This window comes from Ursus americanus, chromosome 16 (assembly GCF_024610735.1).
Source record: "Ursus americanus isolate L20-20 chromosome 16, mUrsAme1.1.p, whole genome shotgun sequence".
NCBI lineage: Eukaryota > Metazoa > Chordata > Mammalia > Carnivora > Ursidae > Ursus > Ursus americanus.
In genome coordinates this window covers 53,551,093-53,578,904 of record NC_142142.1, presented here as the reverse complement: position 1 = coordinate 53,578,904, position 27,812 = coordinate 53,551,093, and the positions used below count along the sequence as shown (strand labels likewise).

At 43.8% G+C, this 27,812-nt stretch overlaps 1 protein-coding gene across 4 annotated transcripts in view; it reads left to right on the top strand.

Moving 5' to 3' along the window:
• Positions 1–26,649, top strand: part of NNMT (nicotinamide N-methyltransferase) — a 38,326-nt gene extending 11,677 nt beyond the window's left edge. For 2 of the 4 annotated variants that reach the window (XM_087868420.1, XM_045797818.2), the window contains exons 2-3: positions 12,952–13,159; positions 26,170–26,649. In XM_087868420.1, the coding sequence (XP_087724546.1) occupies positions 12,952–13,159; positions 26,170–26,602 (641 nt within the window). In that variant the 3' untranslated portion in view covers positions 26,603–26,649. Of the gene's footprint in view, positions 1–2,405; positions 2,825–11,681; positions 12,170–12,951; positions 13,160–26,169 lie in introns of those variants that run through there. The other 2 variants (XM_045797819.2, XM_045797816.2) reach the window with 2 other exon arrangements.
• Positions 26,650–27,812: the final 1,163 nt, after the last annotated feature.

Below are 27,812 nucleotides of genomic sequence, written 5' to 3'. Positions count from 1 at the left end.
TTCCTGAACGGTTTTGTACATTCCTACAGGAGCCTTGGAGAACTGAGTTTTTCCAGGTCGGGGCCTGCAGGATTATGAGAAACTGGACACTAGGGGAAACACTTGGAAGCTGGGCAATTAGTTTCTGGGTGGGCTTTTTCCTCTGGGACCTTCCACTGCCCTTTGCCTTAACAGGTGACTCCCCTGCAAACCGGGGACTCGTGCAGCAATTGGTGAAGGAAGTTGTGACAGGCACCTTTCAGAGGAATTTAGAGGTTAAGGCTGTAAGCAAATAAAAACACAAAAACCAAAACCAAAAGGCTAAATATTGATAAACTGTGTTACATAAAAAAGTAGACTGCTGATTGATGAAAGACTACAGCCAAAGTGATCGGGCAGATTGGAAGAAATATTTGCAATGGATAAAATCAAGAGGGAACCAGTACTTTCCAGAATATACAAAAAATATATAGAAATCAAAATGTACAAACGTGGATAAGGAGAAAGTCCAAAGAAAAAAGGGAGCAAGATCATGATTAGGAAATGTACGGAAGAGGAAACCCCAAATATTAGCAAATGTTTTGTGGCAGATTGTGGAACTCCTCACTGAGTTCTGCGTCTTCTCTTCCTTGGCGCTCAGTGAGACCACATTTCTCAGGCTCCTTGCCTCCGGATGTGTGATCGGGTTCTGGCCCAAGGAACATGAACGAGTCCACGCACAAGGGCTGGACGCAGCGGACCCAGGGGAGGCCTCTCCACGCAGGACTGTGAAGTGGACAGAGACATACAAGCATTTACTTTAAGCCACTGAGATGTGAGGGTTGTTATAACCCTTAACCTTACCCCACTGATATACACCTTTAGATGTGCTCAAATTGATCAGAGAACGGTGAAATTTCGGAATTACAGGGGCACCTGGCTGGCTTAGTGGTAGAGCATGTGACTCTTGATCTCAGGGTCATGGGTTCAAGTCCCACATTGGGTATGGAGCCTACGTTTAAAAAAGTTGTCTAACTTCACTTATTTTCATTAGACTGGCAAAAATTGGCAAAGTGGATCATTCCAAGAATTTTGGTAGGGGTTGGAGGTATGTATGGGTGTGTTGGTGATTATAGGAACTCCCATGTACTGTGGGTGGGGATGTAGACTGGTATAGGCTTGCAGGGGACACTCTGGTGTGTCTTACGAAAATTAAATATTTAATCGGCTAATGACTTGGCATTTCTACTCCTGGGAATATACCCTGTGGAAATTCCCACCCAGGTCTGCACCATCCAAAGAAAGGTTGTGTTGGTGCATTAGAGGCAATCTGGGTGTCCATCCCTGGGGAGTAGAAATGCAAAAGGGAGGATGCAAGTCGCGGAGTCGCAAGAAGTAACAACCCACATATCCACACAGCAACGTGCACGGGCCTTAAGGGCACAGCGAAGATGACATAAAGGCATATACGTACAAATAACATTAGCTAATTCACAAAAATACACGTAAAGAAAAGAACACACGCTAACCCTGTAGAAAGTGGGTGTGAGGATCAAAGACGGGAGGGGATGAAGAAGACAGGATTGAGTGGATGGGTCTCTCCCCCCCCCCCAGCCCCCACCCCTGAAGAGAGAGAGTTTGAAGGCTGACACCCATAGCTTTTACTTCCGAGGCTGGGTTTCCTTTACAGAATCGGATTCCCATGAGGCTGTGACATCTCTCTCCTCAAACTTTTCAGAAAGCCCACGTTCAGCCTTTACTGCTCTTTTCCCTTTTCCCAATTTTATAAGCATTCCCCTTTAAGCACCTGACCTCATGCTTTCTCAAAAACAAAACAAAACACAATGAATGAGAAACAGGATTACAAGATCCAATCTCAGTCCAAACAGCTTGTACTCAGAACATAGAACGAGTTGCTTTTCATATCTGCATTAAATAGAGAAAAGAGTGAAAGATGTTAGCCTTCTATTTGTAGCGCATTACTGGCAGGACAGGTGTGGCAAATAGATGTATTATAGCGCTACGGTGATTAGCAGGAAAAACAACGAATGGAACAGAGAAGACAGGCCTCAATCAGACCCTAGCAAGGATTGTAAGTAAGCACGTGACAAAGGAACATCATACCAAAGAGGAAGCAAAACAAAATCATCCATGTAGTACAGAAGCAGCCCCAGGTCTCAGCTTTCCCCGGTGGGTGTCGGGGAAGCCCCGCCCTGATTTTCAGCAGCCCCCCCAGCTTTGGTATTACTGCTGGCCACCTGCCACTGCAAAGCCGCTGGTGCCTGGCTCTGCCACAGGCCCTCGAATGCCTTCTCCCTGCGGTTCACAAGGCATGCCACGGGGGTGAGTTGGGGACACCTCTTTGCTGGATTAAGGAATTGGCCCCCCGCTGAGACTCAGGAATCTCCTTCTCTTCCCTCAACCGCTCCCACTGGGGGTCCCCCTCCTCTCCCGTCACTCCTCTCCTCCAGCGGAGCAGCTCCACCCCTGCGCGCTTCCTCTCCTTCCCCGTCCTGGCCTCCTTCTCAAAGCTTCCTGCAACCACAGCAATGGATTCAGCGGCCAGTTTAAAACTCGGAGACTTGTTGGACTAGATAACCAAACAACTAGAGGACTGGAGTTCCTGGCTGATCAGTATCCATGTGGCTGTGGGGTTTCCACCCAAAGCTCCGGGAAAGGATGCACGTTAAAGCCCTAGTCTTTGTGCCCACAGAGGGCCCCTCGAGGGCTGACGAAACAGCTGCTTTCCTGCCCCACAGATCACCATGACTCTAGCAAGAAAGGAGCACCCAGAGGTTGCGGACTCCAGGAAAGGGCTCCCGCCTTCCCGCAATGAAGGCTCAGATTCGTCATCCCTGGACTCAGCGTATGTACTCATTAAAACCTAAAGCAGGCCCTGGGGGCCACATCAAATTTGATGAGTTATCGTTTTGCTTCTAATTTTGTTTATTGTTAATTACCAAGCGCATGAAAGTCTCCAAACGGCTGGTTCCTCTGATTCTGGGAGCTGCTTACTGGCCTCAGGTCTGATTTGAGCAGAGAACCAGGGAGAGGCTCGGTGGAGGTGGCTCTCTGTGGCTTGAGCGAGCCCCCCCCCCGCCCACCCCCCCCCCCCCCCGTGGCAGCAGGTGTGGGCTCCTAATTGCTGCATTGTACCTGGGTGTACAGTTCTTTCTGGCACATATGCAGAAGCCATGGAGTGTGAAAGGAGACATCACTGCCTGCTGGAGTCAGAATCATTTCCGGAGCATCCCAGGCCTCTGAGCTAAGGGAGGCCTTATGTCTGCAGCACGGAAGGACTTTTTCCAGCATTGGAAAGAGCAGCTTGGAGGGAAGCTTGAGGGCCGGTTTCTGTTCTGTTCCCCGCCGTCCTTGCCCCATTTTTCGTGGGAACAGTCACTTGTCCTTCAATGCCCTTGAATGCTTTAACCAACCCCATTGGGTAAAACTGAGTTAAAGGAGCCGCGCTGGGGCATGCCTCACAGAGGAAATGGGGGCGGGGGGGCCTCTATGATCACGTACCCTTCATCTCTACAGCTGCACTCATTTCAAAAGTGACCGCATCTAGACATGCAGGGTTGTTGTTTTTTAAAGCTTAAGATCATACATATAGAAATGTTCATAAAACACAGTATGAAGATTAATATAAAATGAACACCCATAACCACCCCACGTTGGGAAATAGAACACTGCAGTGTCTTCGAAGCACCCCGATCTCCCACCGGGGCGACACCCCCTCCTCCCCCCAGAGCCCACCACTATCCTGACATCTATTGTTTTTCTTTACAGCTTGCCCCTCATTTAGGCAGCACTAAATAACATTGTTTGCTTTCGTCTGTTTTGAACTTTATGTAGTTGGAATAAAGATGTACATCTTCTTTAGGACTTGCTTCTCTCCCGCTGCGGCATTTGGAGAACTGCCCATGTTGGTGGCGGTAGCTATAATTGCTGCATTGTCATCGCCGGCTACTCTGATGTATTTATGCTACTGTTGCTGGACGTTTCGGTTGTTTCTAGTTGGGGGCTATTTCAAACAATGGTGCAAAGAACAGTCATGTGCCTGTGCCAGATTTGTTCTAGGTATGACCCTGGGTGTGCGATTGGTGGGCACAGGGTGTGCCCAACTCAACTCTCCTGGTTCATGGCAGCCTGTTCTCCAGAATGGTGCACCAATTCACGCGCCCACTAGAAATACATGAGAATATGTGCGATCAAGGTCCTTGATGCTGGCCCATGTGATTTTTGCCAATTTGATGGCTGTGTACTAGTACCTCATTGTGATTTAATCTGCATTTCACTGATGAGATTAAGTATCTTTTCATAGATTTATTGGCCACTTGGATTTTCTTTCTTAGAAAGGGTCTGTTCAAGTCTTCTGGGTTATTCTTTGTTTTCATTTTGATTCACAGAAGTTCTTTATAAATTCTAGATCCTTGTCCTTTGTCAGTTTTATGAGTTGTAGGATCGTTTCCCACTCTGTGGCTTGTCCCTTCACTCTCTTAATGCGTCTTTGGTTGAACAGATGTTCTTAATTGTAATATACTGAAATTTACAAATCTTAGATTTCCAATGAATGGTTTTTGTATCCGGTTTAAGAAATCCTTCTCTACCCACAAGGTCATGAAGATACTCTTCTACATTACCTTCTAAATCCTTAGAGTTTTGCCCGACATCTATAGTTTTTAATCTACTCGAATTGATTTTTGTGTATAGTGTTCAGAGAAGGTCTGATTCCATCTTCTCCCCTATGGATACTCAATTACCCTGGCACTATTTATTGAAAACTCTGTATTTCCCCACTGATCTGGGATATCACCTCTGCTGTATATCAAACGTTGATAAAATTATGGGCTCTCTGCTATTTCATTGGTCAATTTGTCAATCCTTAGACCAATACCATACAGCCTTCGTTACTACAGCTTTATACTAAGTATTATGTCTAGTAGAGACAGTCCTCCTACCTTATTTTTCTTCAAGAGTAGCTACTCTTGGCTCTTGGCACTGTCATATAAATTTTAGAGCTGGCTTGTCAAGTTCCAACAAAAACCTATTGGGATTTTAATTGGGATTTTACTGAGTCTATAAATCAATTTGGAGAGAAATGACATCTTTACAATGTTGAGTCCTTCAATCCATGAAGTGGTCTGTTTCTCCATTTATTTAGGTCTTCTTTAATGTCTTTTAATAAAATTTTATCATTTTCTCCATTAATGTCTTGTACGTATTTTGTTGGATTTATTCCTGGGTACTTCTCATTTTTTAATGCCATTGTGAATGAAGTCTGTTTTAAATTTCGTTTTATAACTGTTGCTGGTTAGAAATGAATTTAATTTTTTATATTCATTTTGTATCCAGAAACTTTGCTAAACTCTTATATTCCAGTAGTTTCTTTGTAGGTGATTTAAAATTTTCTCTATATCTTATCCTTATCTGTTTAGAATAACAATTGTATCTTTTTTGTTTCCAATCCTTATACCTTTTATTTTTCTTACTTGCTGTGTTCTCCAAGACCCCTGGTAGAATGTTGAATAAAATTGGTAATCGTTAGCATTCTCTTCTCTGTCCTCAAGTCGAAGGGAAGATTCTAAATGTGGCATCATTAAGTATGATGTTTGTTGAAGTTTTTATAGATAATCCTTATCACATAAGTATGTTCCATTCTTTTCTCAGTTTGCCAAGAGATTTTTGTTGTTCTTGTGAATGGATGTGGACTTTGAACTTTTCCCCCTATATATCTACTGAATGATCAGAAGGCATTTCTCCTTTGATACAAATATGATTTATATTGATTTTTAAATGTTAAATTACCTTGTATCGCTGCAGTAAACTCACCTTGGTCATAGTGTAACTCCTCAAAGAATAGGCTGTCAAGTCAGACTGTGTAGGTCTGAACCCCAGCCATACCATTACCTTGCAGTGTGACCTGGGCACGTTACTTAACCTCTCTGTGCCTCATACGCTGAAATGGGGATGATAGTACCTACCGCGCAGAACCATTGTAGGGTTCAGTAACACGTCCAAGATGCTTAAACCGGTGTCTGGCACCTAGTCAACCCTTAGAAATGTTTGCTATTTTATGGACTGCACAATAATTTGTTCGGGATTTTTGTAGTTGTGTTCATGAGTGATTTTTAGCTTGTAATTTTTCTTTCTCATAAATAACCTTGGTATTAGGGTTTTGCTGAACTTATAAAATTAGTTGAGGGATGTTTTTTCATTCTCAATGCCCTGGAAGAGTTTGTAGAAGACTAAAATTATTGACTCCTTGAATATATGCGAGAACTCACCTGTGAAGACACCTGCCTTGAGGGTCTCACGCGGGAACCACGTTCAATTTAAGTTCTTCCATGTTTACAGGACAATTCAGGTTTTGCACGTGTTGTATATTAACTCGGAAACTTATACCCCTAAATTTTCACTATATTGTCATAAAGTTATTCATGATGACTAGTTACCATCTTTGAAATGTCTCCAGTATAACAATGAGGTTTCCATGTTCACTCTTGACATTGGATGTATGTGCCTTCTTTCTCTCTCTCTCTCTCTCTTTTTTTTCTTGATCATTCCAACCAGAAATTTGCTAATTATATTAGTCTTTTCAGAGAGCTGACTTCCGAGCCTTGCTGATCTTCCCTATTGTAGCTTAGCTTTTTACTTTATTAGTTTCTGCTCTGTATTATTATTTTCTTTCTAGTTGTTTGTTTGCTGTTCCTCTCCTAACTTCATAACCCCGTTTACATTACTAGCGTATACATTTGAGGAGTAGAGCTCCTCTTAAACACTCTGTTGGCTTCGATCCACCACTTGCGATATGTAGCACTTTTATTATTACTCAGTTCAAGTTATTTTATAATTTTTACTGTGATTGCTTTCTTTGAGCCGTGGGTTATTTATTGGTATGTTTATCTTTTTATATTTTGACTTTTAACTTGAATGTGTTGGTCAAAGAATCTATTCTGTGTCATTTCAGTCCTTTGAAGTATGCTGAGGCTTGGGTGTCCGCTAGTGGAGGGTAATTTTTAATGGCCTCTGTATTCTTGAAACCAACGCGTAGGTGTTGGTTACAATATTTTATATACATCCATTAAGTCCAGCTGATGAATCCTGCTTCTCAGGTATTATGTATATTTACTGATGTTTTTGTCTGTCTTTAACCCTCCATTGATGGCCTTCTTATTTTATGCTTTGTATTTGTCCTGACAGGTCTATATTGTGCCTTATTTTTTTCTCTCTCTCTCTCTCTCTTAGTTCTTGCCTCCTTCTGAATTGATATTTTTTCTTTTTTGTCATTCCATTTCCTCTGCTCTACGAATTTGATTGAGTTATTGTTGTGGTGCCTAAGATTGGAGTATAGGTATTTTACTTTGGGTCCCACAAGGCACTGGTGAGGGTGTGGGAAAGTAACAGAAAGAAAGGAAGCCAATCAGGCCCCATTCATGAACCAGTTACTGCTGTGGGCAGTTGGGGCTCACTCCTGCTGGGACTTCAGCAAGAGCGCATGTTATGGCAATCCTGTCCCAGGAGCAAGGAAGCTGGCATAATTATTCAGCATCTCTCATCTGTTTCTGGGTGAGGGCCTGAGGACTGCTGCATTAACTCCCCAGCTTTTCTGACCTGCTCTGTGTAGGGGCCAACCTACCACCAGAGAAAACCCTCAGGCTCAGGTCCTTGCGGGAGAAGAATGTTGAGCAGGCGTGGCGAGTGCCAAGAAAGTACGGGCAGTACACCATCATCTGTTTGGAATGACAATACGCATTGTTAACTTGATAGAGTCTAAAGATAATCAATACTTTCACCCTTCCTGGATAATTCAAAGATCTAGAACCCTTCAACCCCATGTATTTACCCTCCCCCGAAATTTATAGGCTGTTGCTATTATGTCTTTTAATTCCATCTTGCTTATTTTTAACCACATGACATTACTTTTTAAAAATTTTAAGAAGGTTTTATTTAATTATTTAGAGAAAGCTAGGGAAAGAGCATGAGTGGGGAGAGGGGCAGATGGAGAGAAGAATCTCCAGCAGACTCCATGCTGAGCATGGAGCCCGATGTAGGGCTTGATCTTATAACCCTGAGATCATGACCTGAACCGAAATCAGGAGTCGGACCCTTAAACAACTGAGCCACCCAGGCACCCTATGACATTATTTTTTATACGTCTATCAGAATTACCCACAAGTTAGGGTCCTTACTTGTTTTTCATCCTTTCCTGCATCTCAGACCTTGATCTTTTGAGTACTGGTATCGTAGAGCTATTTTCTCATGAGGTCGTGACCCGAGATAACAAAGCACATGCTTCATGAGCCGACCACATGAGAAGAGCGGCTACCAGTGGCCCACGCTCCCAGCTGTACGGGAGCGGCGTGCTTTCTTGACTTCTTTCACTTCTCCTTCCTTCCCTCCCTCTCGCTCTCCCTGCCTCTCTTCCTCCCTTCCTACTTCCTTCTTGCTCTTTGCTCCTTCCAGAGGCTATTGATTTTGGAACTATGTGTTCACTACATTTTGTCCACATGAGAGGATTGTCTTTCCAAGTCAGTGCCCAAGACATTATCAATTTTTTTGCTCACTGAAGCCTGTTGGAATCACCATGAAATATAGTTTCAGTAGGAAGGCCACTGGAAAAGCTGATGTGCCCTTCAGTGTTCATGAGGATACCATTGCAGCTCCTCTCAAGGATTGCTCTCATGTTCACCACCAGGATATTCAGTTCCTGAATTCATATTCAAAAGGAAAATAAGACACCTGGGGATTCCCAATAACAAGGATAGAGCAAGAAGCATTCGCATATACATCTTTCTTAGACTTAGGATGTGGAGTTCCAGGTTTTGGGCAGCAATTGTTAGGGACGGGATTTGAGGGGTTGCGGTTAATTGCTTCTCAGAAAAATTCCACAGTGGACCATTGAGAAAGAAAAAGGGAAAATGCAGTTTGGGATAATGAAATAAACCACAAATTCAAATTTTTGTTTTAACTGTTCAGGATCTGATTTAAAAATCGGGTCTTTGTTTTATATGATTAAACAGGTTTTTTTTTTTTTCATAGAGTCTATGTTAACCCTAAAAAAGGAAAAAAAGAAAAAAGAAAAAGCTTTTCTTTCCAGAAAAGCTTCCAGAGACTGTTAATTTTGGAAGTACATTTTCACCACAAGTTTATTTGTATATTCAACCATTCATAATTATAACAGACATTCATGTGCAGTGGATAGAGGGCCGGTATGGGGAGCAGATTTCTATCTACAGTGAAATCCGACTCTGACTATAAATCTTGGCAGCTTCTGAAAAGGGTAGGAAAAAATTAATGATGGGATGAGGGGACAAGGGGTACTATAGTATCAAAGCCACATATAAGCTATATAACCACTGTTTTTAAAGTTCCCTGTTAAAAACCCATGAGTGGGAAGAGGGCACATTTCCCAAGGTAAGAGTCAATGTAAGGGAGGCTATGAATACCTTGAGCAGAGAACATTGAACAGAACAGATACTATTAAAGAAAACCAAAATACGTCACCTTAAAATATGTCACTTTGGCATTTGATTATTTTGAATTAAAGGTGTTTAAAAAATCAGTAGGCTCACGAAGGACACTCTGATCTTCCATTCTCTTCCTGAAAGCAGGAGATAAACATCCCATATGAAAGGTACCCTCCCTATACTAGGAGTAAGGCATTCTTATCACCAGAGACAGGGGATTTGATGCTGAGAAATCCATACACACAAACCTTACTAGACAGATCCTTAACCTCTTACTTATCATTTACTACTCTTGGGCCAAACCCCTCTGTCTTGTCAATTCTTCACAGATTGATTGTTTCCTTGTCTAAAGGTATAAAGTCTTCCTGCTCTGGTCACTTCTGAGGTCTTCATTCTCTTGTGAAGCTTCCCGTGTACATGTAAAAAATTAATAAGGGGCGCCTGGGTGGCACAGCGGTTAAGCGTCTGCCTTCGGCTCAGGGCGTGATCCCGGCGTTATGGGATCGAGCCCCACATCAGGCTCTTCTGCTATGAGCCTGCTTCTTCCTCTCCCACTCCCCCTGCTTGTGTTCCCTCTCTCGCTGGCTGTCTCTATCTCTGTCAAATAAATAAATAAAATCTTTTAAAAAAATTAATAAGAAAATTCACATGCATTTCTTCTATTAATCTGTCTCATGTCAGTTTAATTCTTAGGTCCAACCAGAGACCCAAAGATGGGAAAGGAGATTTTTTTCCTCCTATATTATTATCCCAATTTTATGTATCAAAACTGAGCCTTCCAGATCTCAAAAGTTAGTTTTTCTAACCACCATTGTCATACGAATTGTTGGTGGCAAATCAGGATGGCAATTGGTGTCTTTTGACTGAGTTCTGGATGCTTCCTGCTGGATGTACTCCACTACCAGGGCAGTCGGGAGAAGCAGGGTATATCAGCCGTGGTGCCTCCGAGCCACTCACAATGACACCTTGTATTGATTCTACAACTTGCCCATCTGTGATTTAACTTTCAAAGGTCCAAAGTTGCAGTAATCTGAGAGGATTTGTCTGTCCCATCTGCCACACAGATCTCTTTTACTACCCCAACACTAACTGGGAAGTGTCAATAACTGACCCGGACTGGACTAGGCAGACTCTCTCTCTAAGGAACTGGATTGGAACCATGCAGACCCAGTTGGCCAGCTGCGAGGAGATGGGTTAGAAGCTTCTGTAAGGTCAGGTGCAGAGACCAGCATTTGGAATGGTCCGAATGGAGCCACATGTCGTGGATGAGTACAAGAAGCCAGTTTGCAGAGATTCAAGGCCCCTAGTCCTCCAAAGAGAGACAAAAAGGAAGAGTGAAGGAGGGAGAGAAAGACAGAGGGAGATGGAGAGAGAAATTAGTTGCCTAATGATTTTCTGGTTCATGAGACCCAGTTAGATACCCTGTAATGTGTTTCCACTATATTCTATTAATAATTCCTTTTTCACTTGAACTTCTTTGAGTGAGTTTCTCTGCTTTGTAGCCAGATGGGCTCTTGGTAAGTCGTCACTTGTGGAATATAAGGTACCCAACTGTGATCGCGTTTGTTGCAATGTGACAATAGTCAGCTAATCAACAGTGTTTTGAACACCTCCTAGGTAGGCGTGGGGCAGAGCCATAGTCCTTGATCTAAAGGAGCTGGGGCTTTAGTGCATCATTCACGTGCAAGCTTAGTTCGGGAAGTAAGATTGACCCAGACAAAACCAGCAGCGAATACATGACATCACAAAATCAAGGGTTTGGCTGGGTGAGCTAATTCTAAGGGCAATGTGAGTCCAGAAAAGGGAATATAAGGAATTCTTAAGGGAAGTAGAGCACTTACATTTCATCTTGAAAAGACCGTCAGGATTTTAATGGATTGAAATGAGTGGGGGGGGGGGCTTTGGGAGGAGGCGGTTGTCCGATGGGGAGGACTGGCAGCTGCTGGGGGTCTGCGGAGGCACAGGGAGGAGAGTGAGGTGCGTGCAGAGTAGGAGAGGATTACAGGAATGGGGTCCACCCAGGCATTGGAGGGAGTCTCCTCCAGGTTTCTAAAACTGCTCTTTTACCCTCTCTCATCTGTGATTCCTTCTTTAGCCCTAAAGACATTTCCTAATCCTCCTCTTTCCTCTCTTTCCTTATGACTGTTAAATTTAAAACCATTCTTCGTGGCTCTCTTTTGGGAGAATCATTACAGGAAGAATGATGGTGCTTTGGGGAAATGACCCACCTTTCTAAACTTAGTGGTTCTTCTATGAGTTAAATGATTTCCCAGACGAGCCCAGATGATTCTTACCGCATTTGAACTTCACCCCTTGGCTGAAAATTGCATGCAGCTCATGGCCCTCCCCTTCCCGCACACACATCTCCTAGGCGCCCTTGCCCAAAAGTTTCATCACCTACTAGAACAGCCAAAACATTCTTGGTGTATTTCTGTTAGTGTTTAACCAAATATCTGTCTCTAAGGGGCGGGTTTAACTAACAGAAGAAAGATTGAAGCCTGAGACTTAAAAAGACAGCTTTTGCAGGGTGAATCCCTGGGTTCTGGAGGAAAGGGAGGGAGAGGCTTGGACACAGGACCGAGCCACGATGGAACCTAGCTTCACCTCCAAGGACACTTACCTGAGACATTTCAACCCTCGGGATTACCTAGAAAAATATTATAACTTTGGGTCCAGACACTCTGCGGAAAATGAGATTCTCAGGCATCTTCTGAAGAATCTTTTCAAGATATTCTGCCTGGGTAAGTTAGTGTGTTGTCTGTGTGTCTCCCTGCCAAAATGTGAGACATACAGACAGAGTCTCAGGGCATGGCTGGGTTTGACTCTAGTCTTTGCTATGTGACAGCCCTTCTGGTGTTACTCATTTATTTAAAGAGAATGAAAACCAATGCTTTGTTGGTATGGGTATTTTACAATTTACAAAGTGCTTTTATATGCATGAGCTCATGTGGGTGTGCAAAGGGAAACCAGAAGGCAGGAATTCTGTCCTTGATTCCCCATCAGTTTGCTGGGTGACCAGAGCAAGCCATTTAGCCGTGATGGGCCACTTAAGAAATGAAGATTCTAGTATTTACTCTGCTTCTAACTCAAAGGAATGTTGTGAATATGCATGAGGTAAAAAGACCTCCCCACACAGGAAGAACTGGATGCTTTTTGGAGAGAGACATAACAACTCAATTAAAAAAAAAACACACACAACAATATTAACTTTCCCCAGCAGCGTTCCTTAATAGGTTTTACATTTTCTGTGTGGCCGTCTTTCTGGATCAGGGGTATGTACACCAGATGTAGATCTTTTCTTCCTTCTACACCTAAAAATATCCCAGCAGCATGCCTCCAGCCTGGATTGGGGACTGGAAAATGCAAAGATGTTAAAAAAAGATTTTGAGGGATGAGGAGTAAGTAGAGAGGTGGTCTGTCTTTGGGGCTCTCCTGCCCAGTTCCAGCAAAGACCATGCGCATCAGCTCTGGCTGCTGTCATATGAGGTCTGACCCCCTTTTCTTGTTGCCTCCTCTAAACCAGATGGCGTGAAGGGGGACCTCCTGATTGACATTGGCTCTGGCCCCACCATCTACCAGCTCCTCTCTGCTTGTGAGTCCTTCAAGGAGATCATTGCCACCGATTACACCGACCAGAACTTGCAGGAACTGGAGAAGTGGCTGAAGAAGGAACCGGGGGCCTTTGACTGGTCCCCAGTGGTGACCTACGTGTGTGAGCTCGAAGGGAACAGGTAGAGAAACCAGGCTCTGCTTCCCAGCTTTCTGATGGTACCTGAGTGACAGTTCATTTTTCTGAACCAAGAATCATCCTTAGAGTCCAAGTTAAAAAGCAAAGGGAACACAGAGAGACCAAAGAGAAATCCAGATGGAGAATAAGAAGGAGAGAGAGAGAACGAGCTAGAGGGGAGTGGGAGTGTGTGTGTGTGCATGTGCGTGCACCAGACCAGAGAATTGAAGAGATGGCCAGTGGGACAAGAGGAGACAAAACCTTCCCAGGCCAGTATGAGGGCACAGCGTGCGGTTCAGGCACCATGGGACAATGACATTTAGGACAAGTTCAGGAGAGAGGTGAAAATGGCTCCTTACCAGTAGTTTTGGGGTGTCAGGGCTTGCCCCCCAGAGCCATCCTCCATCCCGGTGCACGGGACTCTGCTGCGAGGGTAGCCAATGCTGACACCACCAGACACAACAAAAAGCTGACTAGGTTTTTGAACGGGGATTAGCAGCGTGAAGGAATTATCTGAAAAGAATTTGTTACTCACCATCCACAAAAATCAGAGCTTGACATACTCATAGCTAATGACCAAGCACTTAGCCTACCCTGTCTGCAAGTCAATTCATGCAAACGAGTCTTGTTTCAATGATTAATTTCTCTCCTCATGAGAACTGGTCAGTCGCCTACTAGCCAGAGGTGGCCCGTTCTGTGTTTCACTTTGTCTTTCTCTTGTCCTGATGTCCCTCCACCCTCTGGCCATTGGCCGGCTCAGCCCAGTCCGGCTGTCGCGGCCCGCGCAGCGCACTGTCCCACCAGCCGCAGAACGTCGCTGCTGCTATGCGTGTGGCCGAGGGAGGCTCACAAACTCCTTTGCAAACTATATCAAAAGACCACTTCGATATCCCTCTTCGGATCCTGCTGGCTCTGTCTGCTACTTCTTGTAAGCTCAGTTATTTCTACTTTTTTTTTTCCTGCTCTTATTGGGGTTTTTTTTGTTTTTTGTTTTTGGTACATTTTCCGTCTTTCTCCACCCTCTTGCCCATGGTTTATTTGTTACATAACTCTTCCTTCCCCAATCCACTTCCTCCTGTGTTTGCACCCCCACCTTTGCTCATAGGCTTTGCTCATCTACTAATCTGTGTGGCACAGCATTCTCTGTCTTTCCTTGTCTTGTTGCTCACAATGGGAAAGCATACCTGTTTTTTTAAAGATTTATTTATTTTAGAGACAGACACAGAGAGTGCATGGGAAGAGGGGCAGAGGGAGAGAGAAATTTATACAGACTCACGTTGAGCACAGAGCCTGATATGGGGCTCGATCTCAGGACCCTGAGATTGTGACCTGAGCCGAAGGCAGACACTTAACCGTCTGAGCCACCCAGGAGCCCCCAAAGCATACTTATTCTTAATGAACATATCCCATGCTTCGGTCAGGAAAGGGCTCTCTGACTTCCCAGCAAGACAACCCCCTTCAAGAAACAAGTGCTGACACTTTTTGGCTCTTGGTTAAAGAAACTAACACTTGTTCTTGTGTTCAACAAGCCCGGACTGAGCACGTACGGTGTGCCGCAGAGTCCTAGCTACTGGGATAGACTGGTGGACCAGACGAGGAAGTCTCGAGTCTCCTAGACCTCACATCAGGGAAGGCAGGCACATGTCATACCACTTAGGGCTTTGAGACCAGGCTAACGATCCTGTACTTCAAGTGCGATGAGAGGGCATTAGAGGTGTAACTGGGAGGGTGATGTGACCCCATTTACGTTTACGAAGATGTCTTGGCTGTTCTGTGGAGAATGGATTGGAGGGTTTAGAGGAGAATGAGAGATGCAGAAAGGACACACTTTAATCCAGGTAAGAGATGATGGTGGCTTGGACCAGTGAATTGGTTGGTGATGGAGAAAGGAAGATGATTTTAAGATGAATTGTTGAGATGGACTGGATAAGGGTTGGTAATGACTAGTCATGGGGCATGACGAGAGGGAAGTCTCGGGGATGATGCCCATGTTTCTCAACTTGAACAACAGGAGGAGTGAAGGAATATTCCAGAATCCCAGGGCTAAATATAAAATCATGTGATCTTAAATGTCCCTGAGGAGCATGTCTACCTCCACACTCTTCTTCTGGAGTGATGGTCAATTCATCTTTCTATATGTCCACTTAAATTTGATTCTCATCCCTTCACCAAATGTGCTTATTCCTGAGTCAAGTTCTCTTCTGATACTAACTCTAAAGTCTGCTTCTGTTTCTCTAACCCCTGCATTCTCTTTTCACAGTCTGCCGAACTCTAGCTCAGCTGGAGCGTTCTAAACCTCATGTTCGTTCTCTTACGTGTTGTTGCTACACTGTCTTGTTGACAGTCAACGTGGGTTGTCCGATGTAAGTTATCAAGGCGACTCGTTGTTTATACAATTCCTTATAATATGGTATGGACAAATGGGAGTTTTATATTTTGTTTCCCAGATAATGTTTTTGCTACATGCGGAGGCACTAAACTTCCACTTGGTTTATGCTGGTCTTTTACCCCTTTTACCAGGCAGGGAAAGTAAGTCTTGAAATCAGATAGTGTAAATCCTCCAACTTTGTTCTTTTTCAAGATTATTCTGGCAATTTTAATGTCATTTTATATATACATTATGTATATATAAAATACATAAGTATATATTATATATAATATATATAAATATATATAATATATAGGATATATAATATATATAAGTATATATATAGGATATATATATAATATATATAAGTATATATAATATATAGGATATATATAATATATATATATAAATATACATAATATATAAGCATATATTATATATACTATATATTTAATATATTTATTATATTATATTTAATATATTTAATTGAAGTATAATTAACATACAGCATTATATTAGTTTCAGGCATACAATATAATGATTCAACATTTCTGTACATTACTGTACATTACTGAGCGCTCATCATAAGTGTGCTCCCAGTTCCCTTCTCCCATGCCCCTCCCGCCTCCCCTCTGGGAACCATCAGTTTGTTCTCTCTATTTAAGAGTCTGTTTCTTTTATTTGTCTCCTTTTTTCTTTCTTTGTTTCTTACATTCCACATATGATTGAAATCATACGGTTTTTGTTTTCTCTGTCTGACTTATTTCACTTAGCATTATATTTTCTTGGTCCACCCATGTTGCTGCAAATGGAAAGATTGCATTTTTTATGGCCAAGCAATAGTCTCTAGTGTGTGTGTGTGTATATTATATATATATTATATACATCATTATCTGTTCATGCACGGATGGATGCTTGGGCTGCTTCTTTTATCTTGGCTATTGTAATTAATGGTGCAGTAAACAAAGGGGAGCCTAGATCTTTTCAAATTAGTGTTTTGTTTTCTTTGGGGAAATACCCGGTAGTGGAATTACTGGATCATAGGGTGACTGTAATTTTTCGAGGTACCTCCATACTGTTTTCCACAGTGGCTGCACCTAAAGTGCCGACGGTTCCTTTTTCTCCACATCTTCGCCAACACTTGTTATTTCTTGTCTATTTTAGCCTTTCTGACAGGTAGGAGGTGATATCTTACTGTGGCTTTGATCTGAATTTCTCCGATGACTAGTGATATTGAGCACGTGGTTCACATGCCATTTGTATATCATCTTTGGAAAAATATCTATTCGGGTCCTCTGCCCGTTTTAATCCGATTATTTGTTTCTTTGGTGTTGAGTTGTATACGCTCTTTAGATGTTTTAGTTATTAACCCCTTACCAGAGCATGGAGTCCAACATGAGGCTTGACCCCACAACCCTGAGATCATGACCTGAGCTGAAATCAAGCGTGGGATGCTTAACGGACTGAGTCACCCAAGTGCCCCACTTCAACGTATTTTCTAATTTCCTTTATGATTTCTTCCTTGACCTGAATTATTTAGAATTGTGTTGTTCACTTTCCAAAAATTTCAGGATTTTCTAGATATCGTTATTGGTTTCTATTTAAATTTTATTGTAGCGAAAGATTGACTTTATGGTCACCAGATGGTCTATTTCAGCTAACAATCTGTGTGCTTTCTACACTGAAAAGAATGTAAATCATCCTGTTGTAGGTGTAGTTTCTCTAAATATCAATGAAGTCAGGTAGATCGGTAGTATTTTTCAAATTTTCTACATGACTTTTTGCTTATCATTTACTAATAGAAAGATATTAAGATCCCAAACTATGATTGTGGATTTATCTCTTGTTCCCTATCATTCTGTCAACATTTGCTTCATACATTTTGAAGTTCTGTTACTACCTGCATATATTTTTAGGATTGTTTTGTCTTCTTGATTTACTGACCATTTTATGGTTAAAGAAATATCTCCATTTACTGCCAGTAATACACTTCATCTTGAAGTCCATTTTGATATTAACATGGCCACAGCAGCCTTCTTATGGTTGGTGTTTGCATGGAAAGGTAGATAGCGTCAAAGGTGGCTCCCAATAATCTTCACCTCAAATACTCATCTCTTGTTTAATTGCCTTCCCTTGGGTGTCCATTGGATTTAGTGACTAGATTCTAACACATACAATGCAGCAGAGTATTGGGACATCAATCCTGAGATTAGCTTACAAAAATACTATGGCTTCCCTATTGAGTGTTCCCTCTCACTCACTTGTCTGGAGTGAGCTTGGAAGCAAATTCGCCCCAGTTGTACCTTGAGGTGAGACTGAAGACATGGCCAACACTCTGCCTCATGAGGCACCTTGCATCAAAGGTACTCAGCTAATCTGTGCCCAGATATCTGACCCAAGAAACTGGGAGATAAGTGTTTGTCATTTTAAATCACTAAGTTTTAGGGTAATTTATGACACAGCAATAGATAACTAATGGACATGGTATATCTTTTCCACCCTTTTGTTTTCAACCTATGTGTGTTTTTATACTTAAAATGTTTTTCTTGCAAGTGGTATGTAGTAGGTCTTGCTTTTCAATCCAATGTGATGATTTCTGCCTTTTAACTGGATCCTTTAGTTCACTTATATTTAATGTAATTACTGATAATGTATGATTGAGTGTAAATCAATCATCTTGGTATATATTTTCTACTTGTCCCACCTGTTTTGTTGTTCATTTATGCCTTTGTTCCTGCTTCTCCTTGGTGTAATAATGTTTGATATTCCATTAGTATAAATATAAAGATTTTTAGTATTCCTTTTTATCTTCTCTGTTGACTCTGATCTTTTCTATTGACCTCTTTTGTGTTTTGTGTGAGTGTATATATGTGTGTGCATGTGTAATATTTCCAAAACGTTCAGTATGTATTTTTAACATATCTAATACCTCATGAACAATGTAGGATATTTCCATAGTGTAATTCCTTTATCCCACTCTTGCCTTAAACACCCGTCATATATTTTATTTTATATATGCTATAACATTATAATACACTGTTATTATTTTTGCTTTAAAAAGTCAGTAGTGCTTTTATTTTTTATTGCTTTATTTTTTATTGTAGTTAAAAAACACATACCATAAAATTTAGCATCTGAACTATTTTTAAGTATACAGTTCAGTAGTTTTAAATATATTCACATTTGTCAGTAGTATTTTAAACGAACATATATGAAGTTTTTTGTATTTATCTGCATATCTGTCCTGTCTAGTATTCCTCATTCCTTTCTGCAGATCTAGACTTCTATCTGGCATCACTACCCTTCACCTGAGGAACTTCTTTTAGTATTTCTTAAAATGCAGGTCTGCTAGAGACGAATTCTCTCAGCTTACCAATGTCAGGTAAGAATCAGTAATTTTTTTCTTCCTCATAATATAAGGAAATTAGCCATTTTTGATACCCAAAGTCCTTCTGTCATCTCTCTCCCCAGTGTTTCTTGTTAAAATTGGAGATTTTAGGGGTGCCTGGTGGCTCAGTCAGTTAAGCGTCTGCCTTCAGCTCAGGTCATGATCCCAGAATCCTGGGGATCAAGTCCCCCCCATCAGGCTCCCTCCTCGGCAGGGAGTCTGCTTCTCCCTCTCCCTGCCACTCATGCTCTCTCTCTCTCTCTCACACACAAAAATAAATAAAATCTTTTTAAAAATTTGGAGATTTTCAGTCCAAATATTTTAATTTAAAGCATCATTTTCATATTTTCTTTCAAGATCAGTTTGGACCTTTGCTTTCATTTTGTAATCGTATCCGCAATTATGGGAACATTTTAATTTTATGTTCATTTTATATGATTTTTCTAGTTGTTGAGTTTTTAATTCTGATTCATCTTTTGGTCCATTGAATAGGCCTCCAACTAATGTTTTTAAGAAGAACACGTAAGTGACATTTTCTAAGCCCGGGTATATTGGGAATGTGCTTTTGTTGCCTTTACACGTGAAAAACACCATAAAATTGTTTAGTATTGCCTGAATATTTCTCCACTTCTCCCCTCCTGGCATTTAGTAAGAAGTTGAGAGGCTACTTTCATATGCCATTTTAACCTATAAACCCTTTACTTAGAATTTTATGCTAGCTGTCGTCTTCAAACTGAAGATAATGTTCTTCAAAATAAATGTAATTTCAAACCTCTTTTTTTCTATCAACTAGGTGATTCCACAGAATAAAACAGGTATTAACTAGGGGGAAAAATCCTGTAGCTATGAGGATTTGGGCAATATTCAAAGTTATTGAATAAGTAAGGTATTTCCCAGGATTTATAGAATTTCAGGGAAAGTTTATAAAAGAGTCCTCAGTCAGACAATATACCTTTCTGAGGTCCAAATCATATGTCAAGAAGGCTTTTAGAACTTTCTTCTCAATTTCCCTGCTTATCACAAGCCTTTCCATCTCATTCAGAAATGAGCCCTTAAAATCTAGCAGGATGCTAAAAGCATTGCTGCTTATCTCATGCCAAAATCATCAGCTTGTAACAATTGGCCCCCGAGAAACTGTCCTTTCCCAGTCGCTGTTCGAGCAAGGAACCGCAGTTTTGGACAGTAAAATTCTGCATTCTCGCTCTTATCCCTGCGCTAGATGCTGTGGCTTCAACGATTTTGAGAACGATAGTGATCCCATTCGACTTATGTCTTTCTTGCATCTTCAAGTACCTCTATCAGCTCACAACCTATTTCCTCTGAGATTATTTCTTCTTTATCTGAAGCTGTTTCTTGTGCTGACTGCTGCCAAAGACAATTCGAGCTGTCTCCTGTTCCTCTGCCTTTGCAGTGTGACTCATTCATTTAGAAACCACTCATTTTTAAAACTATCCAAGAAGTTATAAGGCACTGGTACCAAATTCTGGCTTCACACTATTTATCAAGTCAGAGAGTCACATGCTAAGATATAAATTACAGCTCCAGCACGAGCCAAGGAAAATGAGCTTTTACCTTAAGAAATCCTAGAAACGGCACTGATGAACGGCTGGCTCCTGGAAATCGCGTGTGGCCTGCCTTGTGGTCCTCGGACTAAGCAGCTTCCATATCACGTGGAGCCTGCTAAGGAATGTAGGCTCTCAGGCCCTGCTCCCCACCTTCAGAACCAGAGAACCTGCATTTTAATGCACTCTGCGGGGGATGGTATGCATTTTACGGCTTGGGAACTACTGGTGTCTAGAACGAGCTTCCCGACAGGTACACCAGGAGGTACTGGTGAGTGGGACTGAGTTACCGGTGCGCTCTGCAAGTTCTCCTTAGTCCTCAGGGCAGCCTGGAGGGGTCTGGGGAAGCTGGAGCCCCCCACCCCATGTCTCTACAGAGAGCAGCTCCTCCACCTTCCCCTGCGTGCCTGACAGAGGGAAGCTTGAACACCTGTAGAGATGAGATAAACGTTGTCCGTACGAAGATTCTCGTGTCTATTTAAGAAAATGTTTGTTGCCCAAAATAGACACACTTGAGCCGCATTTGTCCCACAAAGCTATTGAACTTCCTCTATGCTGAAGCATCTCTGTATTTTCATGTCTTGTCAAAGATTGATATTCCTTCTCAACTTCAAGATCTTGATGGTCATGGTGACTGTTTCAGTGATACCCAGGAAAAGTTTCTCCCTTTTAAAAGCATGCCTGTCTCTCAGACGTTCTCCCTGCATTATCTCTCTGGGAAAATACACAGGGCAGGCTGAGGAAACGTCACCTGGCCATTTCCTTCAAACTGTAAGCCTTTCTACCTGTGTGCCTGAAAGTGCCCCAAATAGAGCTCTGATCCTCCCAAATTTGCTCTGTCTCTGGTACTCTCATTTCCCTGGGTGTTGCCATCATCTAAGTACTTGAACAAGCCAGAAGCCTAGAAGCCAAACTTGCCTTCTCCCTCTCAGTCATGTTCTTTTTTTTTTTTTTTTAAGATTTTATTTATTCATTCGAGAAAGAGAGAGAGACAGAGAGAGCATGAGCAGGGGCAGAGGCAGAGGGAGAGAGAGAAGCAGACTCCCCACTGAGCTTGGAGCCTGACATGGGGCTTGATCCCAGGGCCTGGAGATCATGACCTGAGCTGAAGGCAGACACTTAACCAACTGAGACACCCAGGCGCCCCTCCCTCTCAGTCATGTTCTGTGAGCAGCACCAAGTTCTACCCATTTTACTTCTGAGTTTCTCTCAAACCGGTATATGCCTTCCAATATTTTCTATCCAGGCTATTTTCCTGGTCCAGTCCACCATCCTTTCCCTCCTAACTGGCCTTCCACCTCCACTCTTGTCCCAAAGTGATCACCTCAAACTGTAGATCCGATTGCACCACTCCCTTGCTTAGCTCCCCTTCATAACTTCCCATGGCTTTTAGGAGAAAAAGCAAAATTCTTAACACGGCCCCCAAAGCCCTGTCTAGTCCAGCACCTGCTGGCCCCCATTGCTTCACTTTCTGCCATGCTCTGCTTTTTTCCTCAGATCCAGCCTCATTGGCCTTCTCTCCATCTTTCCTCCCACCACATGGCCTTTGTACGTGCTATTTTCCCTTACTGGAATATTCTCCTCCCCTCCCTACTCTCTGTGGCCTAGTGAACTCTCGCCTATTCCGTCTCTGCTTACCTGACTCCGTTTTGGAGGAGCTTTCCTTGATACTCTAGACCAAGTCAAGCTTCCAACATTCCTTGTTGGCGCCATGTCCCTCTCCTTCCTAATGGTTATCACAGTATTAAATTGTCATTTTTGTGGATGACCATTGGATTGATTCTTTCTCCCCTCTGCCCCAGACTACTCTAGACTGTAATCCCCATGATGATAGGATCTGTTTCTCATTTGTTCTATCTTGGGTCCCCATTGCCCAGCACCCTTGCTGCCACATCACAGAGATTCAAAAAAAACTGTAAGATAAGTAACCGCACGCATTTCCTTCCCAGCCTCTCCCTCCTGAAATGTCTGTCTTTCACCTGACTCAGCTGCGGCCTGTACCAAAGGCTTACTAATGATTATTCCTGGCTCGTACAGTCCTTACATTGGTATTCAAGCTTAGGTAGCTTTTTATATCTTTAACACATTTTGCTCAGGAGGGCCTGCAGGAACCTCTGGGGACAGGGCTTTGGAGGGTGAGCGTCATGTAAAGATCTCATCCAGGGGCTTCTGGTCCACCAGCTGCCTTGCAGAGATGAGGCAGGAGGAACCTTCTCTGAAGCTCAGGGTAATTTCCTGGGGCGTGGGAATACGCCCTCACCAACTGCACCTCCAGGAGCCCTACTCTCTACCCCCCCCCAGCTCCCTCAGGCTTTGTGGATTGCATATTTACAGAGGAAATGGCTGCCCTTTTCTATGTTGTGATGTGTTGGAAAGAGCAGACCCTCAGACCTAGAGAAACTGTCACACTGCCGTTAGCTTCTTGCGGAAACACCTAACACCTTTCTGTTGTGTGTTGATTCCTTACCCCTTGAGCTGAAGTGAGCAGTACTTGCCTGTGTCTCCAGGCCAGTCCATTTCCCTGGGCGTGGGCTCGGTGCAGGCACTCGGAAGCTCTGAGGTGGCATCTTGGCACAGCTACCTGGGCCACCGAGTCCCCCGGTGTTTGCTCTGTGCCCAGGGACAAGCAGGCCTCCACGGCAGTGGGTGTTTCCAGACAATTTCCCTCTCAAATTGGCACATTCTCTGTGAGGTTTCTAGACTTCGCAATGTGTCTCCCTGTTTGGGAACAATTTCCATCATCAACTGACTGGCAAGGACTAGTTCTGTGGTAACACGTGTCTTTCAAACAGCTTAACACACCATAGGGCACAGATGTCCAATGTGCTTCTGACGTCATCACTTAAATACACAAGCCCACAGTGTTCCCAACATAGAGGATCATCTTGAAACACATTAAAAAAACACACCATGTTGTCACTCCTTCAGCTTCTTGTCTACACTTCAGTTATCCATATGTGCAGATAGGTTATTTGAATTTTTCTCTTCTAGATTAATTTACCTATTCAAATCTGTGTTTCACAGACTTCCGTAATGTTGAATTGTTATTTTTTATTCTTTAAATGTTCAGTCAAATCACCCACGTTCTAGGAGGTTGAATAGCAGCTTTGTAACCGATGTCCCTGCTTTTAGAATGACTAAACTTCCTGTTTGCCCAGGACTGAGAGGGGTTCCCAGGACATGGGATTTTCAGTGGGAAAACCAGGAAAGTCCAGACGAATCAGGACAAATTGGTCACCCTAGTACCATTTTACCCTTGACAGGGGAGTAGGTAGACCCAACCAAAGGTAATTATCATTCCCTGTCTCTCCCACTTTATTGGCTGGTAGGAATTCCCGGAAGCCAATACCTTGCTAAGCTACTTCTCTTTCTCTCCTTAGTGTAACAGCTTTCCCAAGATAAAATTACCATCACATATGATTCACCCATTTAAAGTGTGCAATTGGGTAGTTCTCCATGTTACCACGTAGTTGTGCAATCTTCACCCCAGTTCTGGAACATTTTCATAACTTCCCGAACAAACCCTGTACCCACTGCCAGTCAGTCCCATTTCCCGGATCCTCTCACTGCTGGCAACTACCAGTCTGCTTCTGGTCTCTGTAGCTTTGCCTTTTCTGGACATTTCATGTAAATGGAATTATACCATACGTGGCCTTTTATTTCTGATTTCTTTCACTTAGCATCCTGTTTTCAAGGTTCTTCCATGTTGTAGCATGAATCAGCACTTCATCCTTTATAGGACTGGCTATGATTCCGTTGCATGGGTATGCCACGCTTTATTTATTTCTTCATTGGTTGATGGACATTTGGGTGGTCACCATGTTTTGGTTATGATGAATAATGTTGATATAATTACTCAGGTACTAGTTTTTGTGCGGGCGTATGTGTTCATTTCTCTTGGAACTCCTGGGTCATGTGGTAACTCTATGATTAACCTGAGGAACTTCTACCAGACTGTTTTCCAAAATAGCTGGACTTACATTCTCACCAGTAGTGTGTGGAGGTTCCCATTTCTCCACATCCTTGCCAACACTTGTGATTGTCTTTTTTAGTATAGGCGTCCCAGTGGATGTGAAGTGGTATCTCACAGTTTAATTTGCATTTCTCTGATGGCCAAAAATGTTGAAAATTTTTTTCATGTGCTTATTGCCAAACCTCTTAAGTGGAAAATTATAATGTAAACGATGTTTATAAATAGCTGATTTTATGCACTGGGATTAAGATTTTTTTTAAAGATTTTATTTATTTATTTGACAGAGAGCACAAGCAGGGGGAACGGCAGGCAGAGGGAGAGGGAGAAGCAGGCTCCCCACTGAGCAAGGAGCCCAACACGGGGCTTGATCCCAGGATCCTGGGATCATACCTGAGCTGAAGGCAGACCCTTAACTGACTGAGCCACCCAGATGCCCTGGGTTTAAGATTTTAACTAAATATTGAAATAGAATGTTCACAACTAGTTGCTGTTATCCCAAATCATTCTCTGTGGACATCCACTTCCAAGTTTTATTTGAACCATTGACTTTTCCATGTGACCAGAAGTGGTTCCAGGGTAAGTCCCTCTCTCACCTGCTCTGATGTTGGGCCGTCCTCTGTGGGGCCATTGTCTCCGTCAAGCCTTGCTGCCTGAGAGGCTGTCTTCTTCTGGAGCCAATGGACTGTGTGTTGCCGGAATGTAGGCCTGCATTTGCACCCCTCGTGCTCTCTCTGCTGATTGACTTTGTCAAAGTGCTGGATAGTCAGTCATCACTCTTATTATTTGGGCTCTGTGGCCCTCTGGGCACTTTAAACACTCGTTCTAGGTGTTCTCGCAGCTCTCTGATTTTCTGCCATTCTTTCTCCTGGGCTCTTTCTCCAGTTTCTCCTGTACACTCTATATGCTCATTTAATTTAGCTCATCCGTCAGCTTGTTCCTTCGCACCTCCCCTAACAAATTCCAAAAGGATCCAAGACACTCGATTCCTCTCCTGCCCTCGCCTCCTCTGCCTCTTTCACAAACGGGTTTTCTCTCAGGAAACCCTGCGGATTCGGCAGAAAAGGACAGTATTCTGAGCAAGACTACCGAGAAAATGATCCCCTTGAGAAAACACTCTCTGTCTGGAATATGTTTCGGGGTTCAAGAACGGCAACTAGTGGTTTTCTTCTTTCTAGAGGGGCCCTGGTCACGGTTGTGTTGTGGTTATTGACCATTTCTGTAAATGGCTGGGGATGACCCAACTCACTTCTCAGCGGCTACGCAGAAATACTGTCTCCACATCTTAGAGCCATTATTGCCTGATACGTATCAGTCAGGTGGCTGCTATGTTGCAGTTTGGCAGAGAAGACAAGTGGAATAATTCATAAACAAACAAATAATAATAATAATAATAATAATAATAATAATAATAATAATAAATGAGCCAGACACTATTCTAAGCAGTGGAGGAGGATTCCAGTCCATGGGAGAAGCGGGGATGTACTCCATTATCATTTTCATGTTATCGCTCGCTTGACAAGGGGATTTAGCCCAGCACAGGGTAACGTGGTCACATTCCTATGGCAAAATGGCCCTTCATGTCTCCTTTCCCCATTCTTACAGCGGGGATGTCCCCAGGGATATACCATGTGGGACGACCCTGCCATTTTCAGCCCCGACCAAAGAGAGCCAGGGTTCTCATGAGCACAGGGGCAAGTGGTGCTTGTCGGCTTGTGTGTTCCAGAGCCAAGGAGCTGGAGAAGGAGGAGAAGCTGAGGCGCGCGGTCACGCGGGTCCTGAAGTGCGATGTGACTCAGAGCCGGCCGCTGGGCGCCGTGTCCCTGCCCCCGGCCGACTGCCTGCTCAGCACGCTGTGCCTGGACGCCGCCTGCCCAGACCTCCCGGCCTACTGCGCAGCCCTCAGGAACCTCGGCAGCCTGCTGAAGCCGGGGGGCTTCCTGGTGGTGGTGGACGCCCTGAAGAGTAGCTACTACATGATCGGCGAGCAGAGGTTCTCCAGCCTCTGCCTGGGCCAGGAGGCAATAGAGGCTGCCGTGAGAGAGGCTGGCTACTCCGTGGAGCGGTTTGAGGTCATCTGCCAAAGCTATTCTTCCACCATGTGTGACAACGAAGGGCTGTTCTCCCTGGTGGGGCGGAAGCTGAGCACATCTGTATGACCCCTTGTGGTTGCAATTAAAGCAATTCCTCTGCCTGGCCCAGTTAACCCCGGTCCTCGGTTCTAACCGCCACGGTCATGGTGCTGCGTGGAGTCTGACGGCTGGGCCCGACGGCTCGTGGCCGACAGGGTGGGCGCAGTCAGTCAGTGGAGGAGCCACTGGGGTCCGCCAACCCCGTGCTCCTGGGTGTGCTATGGGGACCCAAGGATGAGCAGCCGACACACCCAGTCTCCACTGCCCATGGTTAGAAAAGACGACCTCCTCTTCCTTAAGCATCCCAGGTACGGCGGCCCACGCCCCCACAGGCCTGCAGAGCAGTGTCTGCCCTGATGAGCTCTCTTTCCCAGGGGAGCTGCTGCTTCCTTCTCTCTCGGGAACATGCTTCTCCTGTTCCCCAATAGTTGCCTTATCTGGGGACCCCATCCTCTGCGGGGGTCCACTGGTGCTACCACCACGTCTGGGGTCAGAGAACAGCCGTCCCTTTGCTCCTGGGTCCTAAGTCTGGGGCAGGCCTTTCTCGTACTTCCTTTAACACGCTAGGCCAAGGCTGTGACTTCTACACGAAGAGAAGTTCAGGAGTTAGCAAGAGAGTAACAGGCACCGTCTCACATCTGCTATAGAAACAGGTATCTTCAGCGCTCGTATCCTCAGAGGGTTCTGCAAGGTAGCCTTTTTTTTTTTTTAAGATTTTATTTATTTGAGAGAGAGGGCACGAGCTGACGGGGAGGGAGAGAGGCAGAGGGAGAAGCAGATCTGCTGCTGAACAGGGAGCCTGACACAGGGCTGGGTCCCAGGACCCCGAGATCATGACCCGAGCAGAAGGCAGACGCTTAACTGACTGAGCCACCCAGGTGTCCCTAGAAGGTGGCCTCTTGGCATAGCTCTTGGACAAGCATCTCCTTGGAGTTACACTTACCTGCCCATGGCATGCCTACCTTCCCTGGTTCCTAGGCCCCATCGCCATGATGCTCTAAAACAGACGTAGACAAACTATGGCCCATGAGCCAAACCCAGCCTGCTGCCTGTCTGGTGAGGTCTTATTGGAACCCCACCATGGCTGTTCGTTTATGTATTGTCTATGGCTGTTTCTGTGCTATCATGGTCGAGTTGAGTAATTGTGACAGAAACCGTAGGTATGGACAGCAAAGCCTAAAATATCTGTTCTCTGGATATTTACAGAAGAGGCTTGCCTACCCCTTCCCTAGAGAGA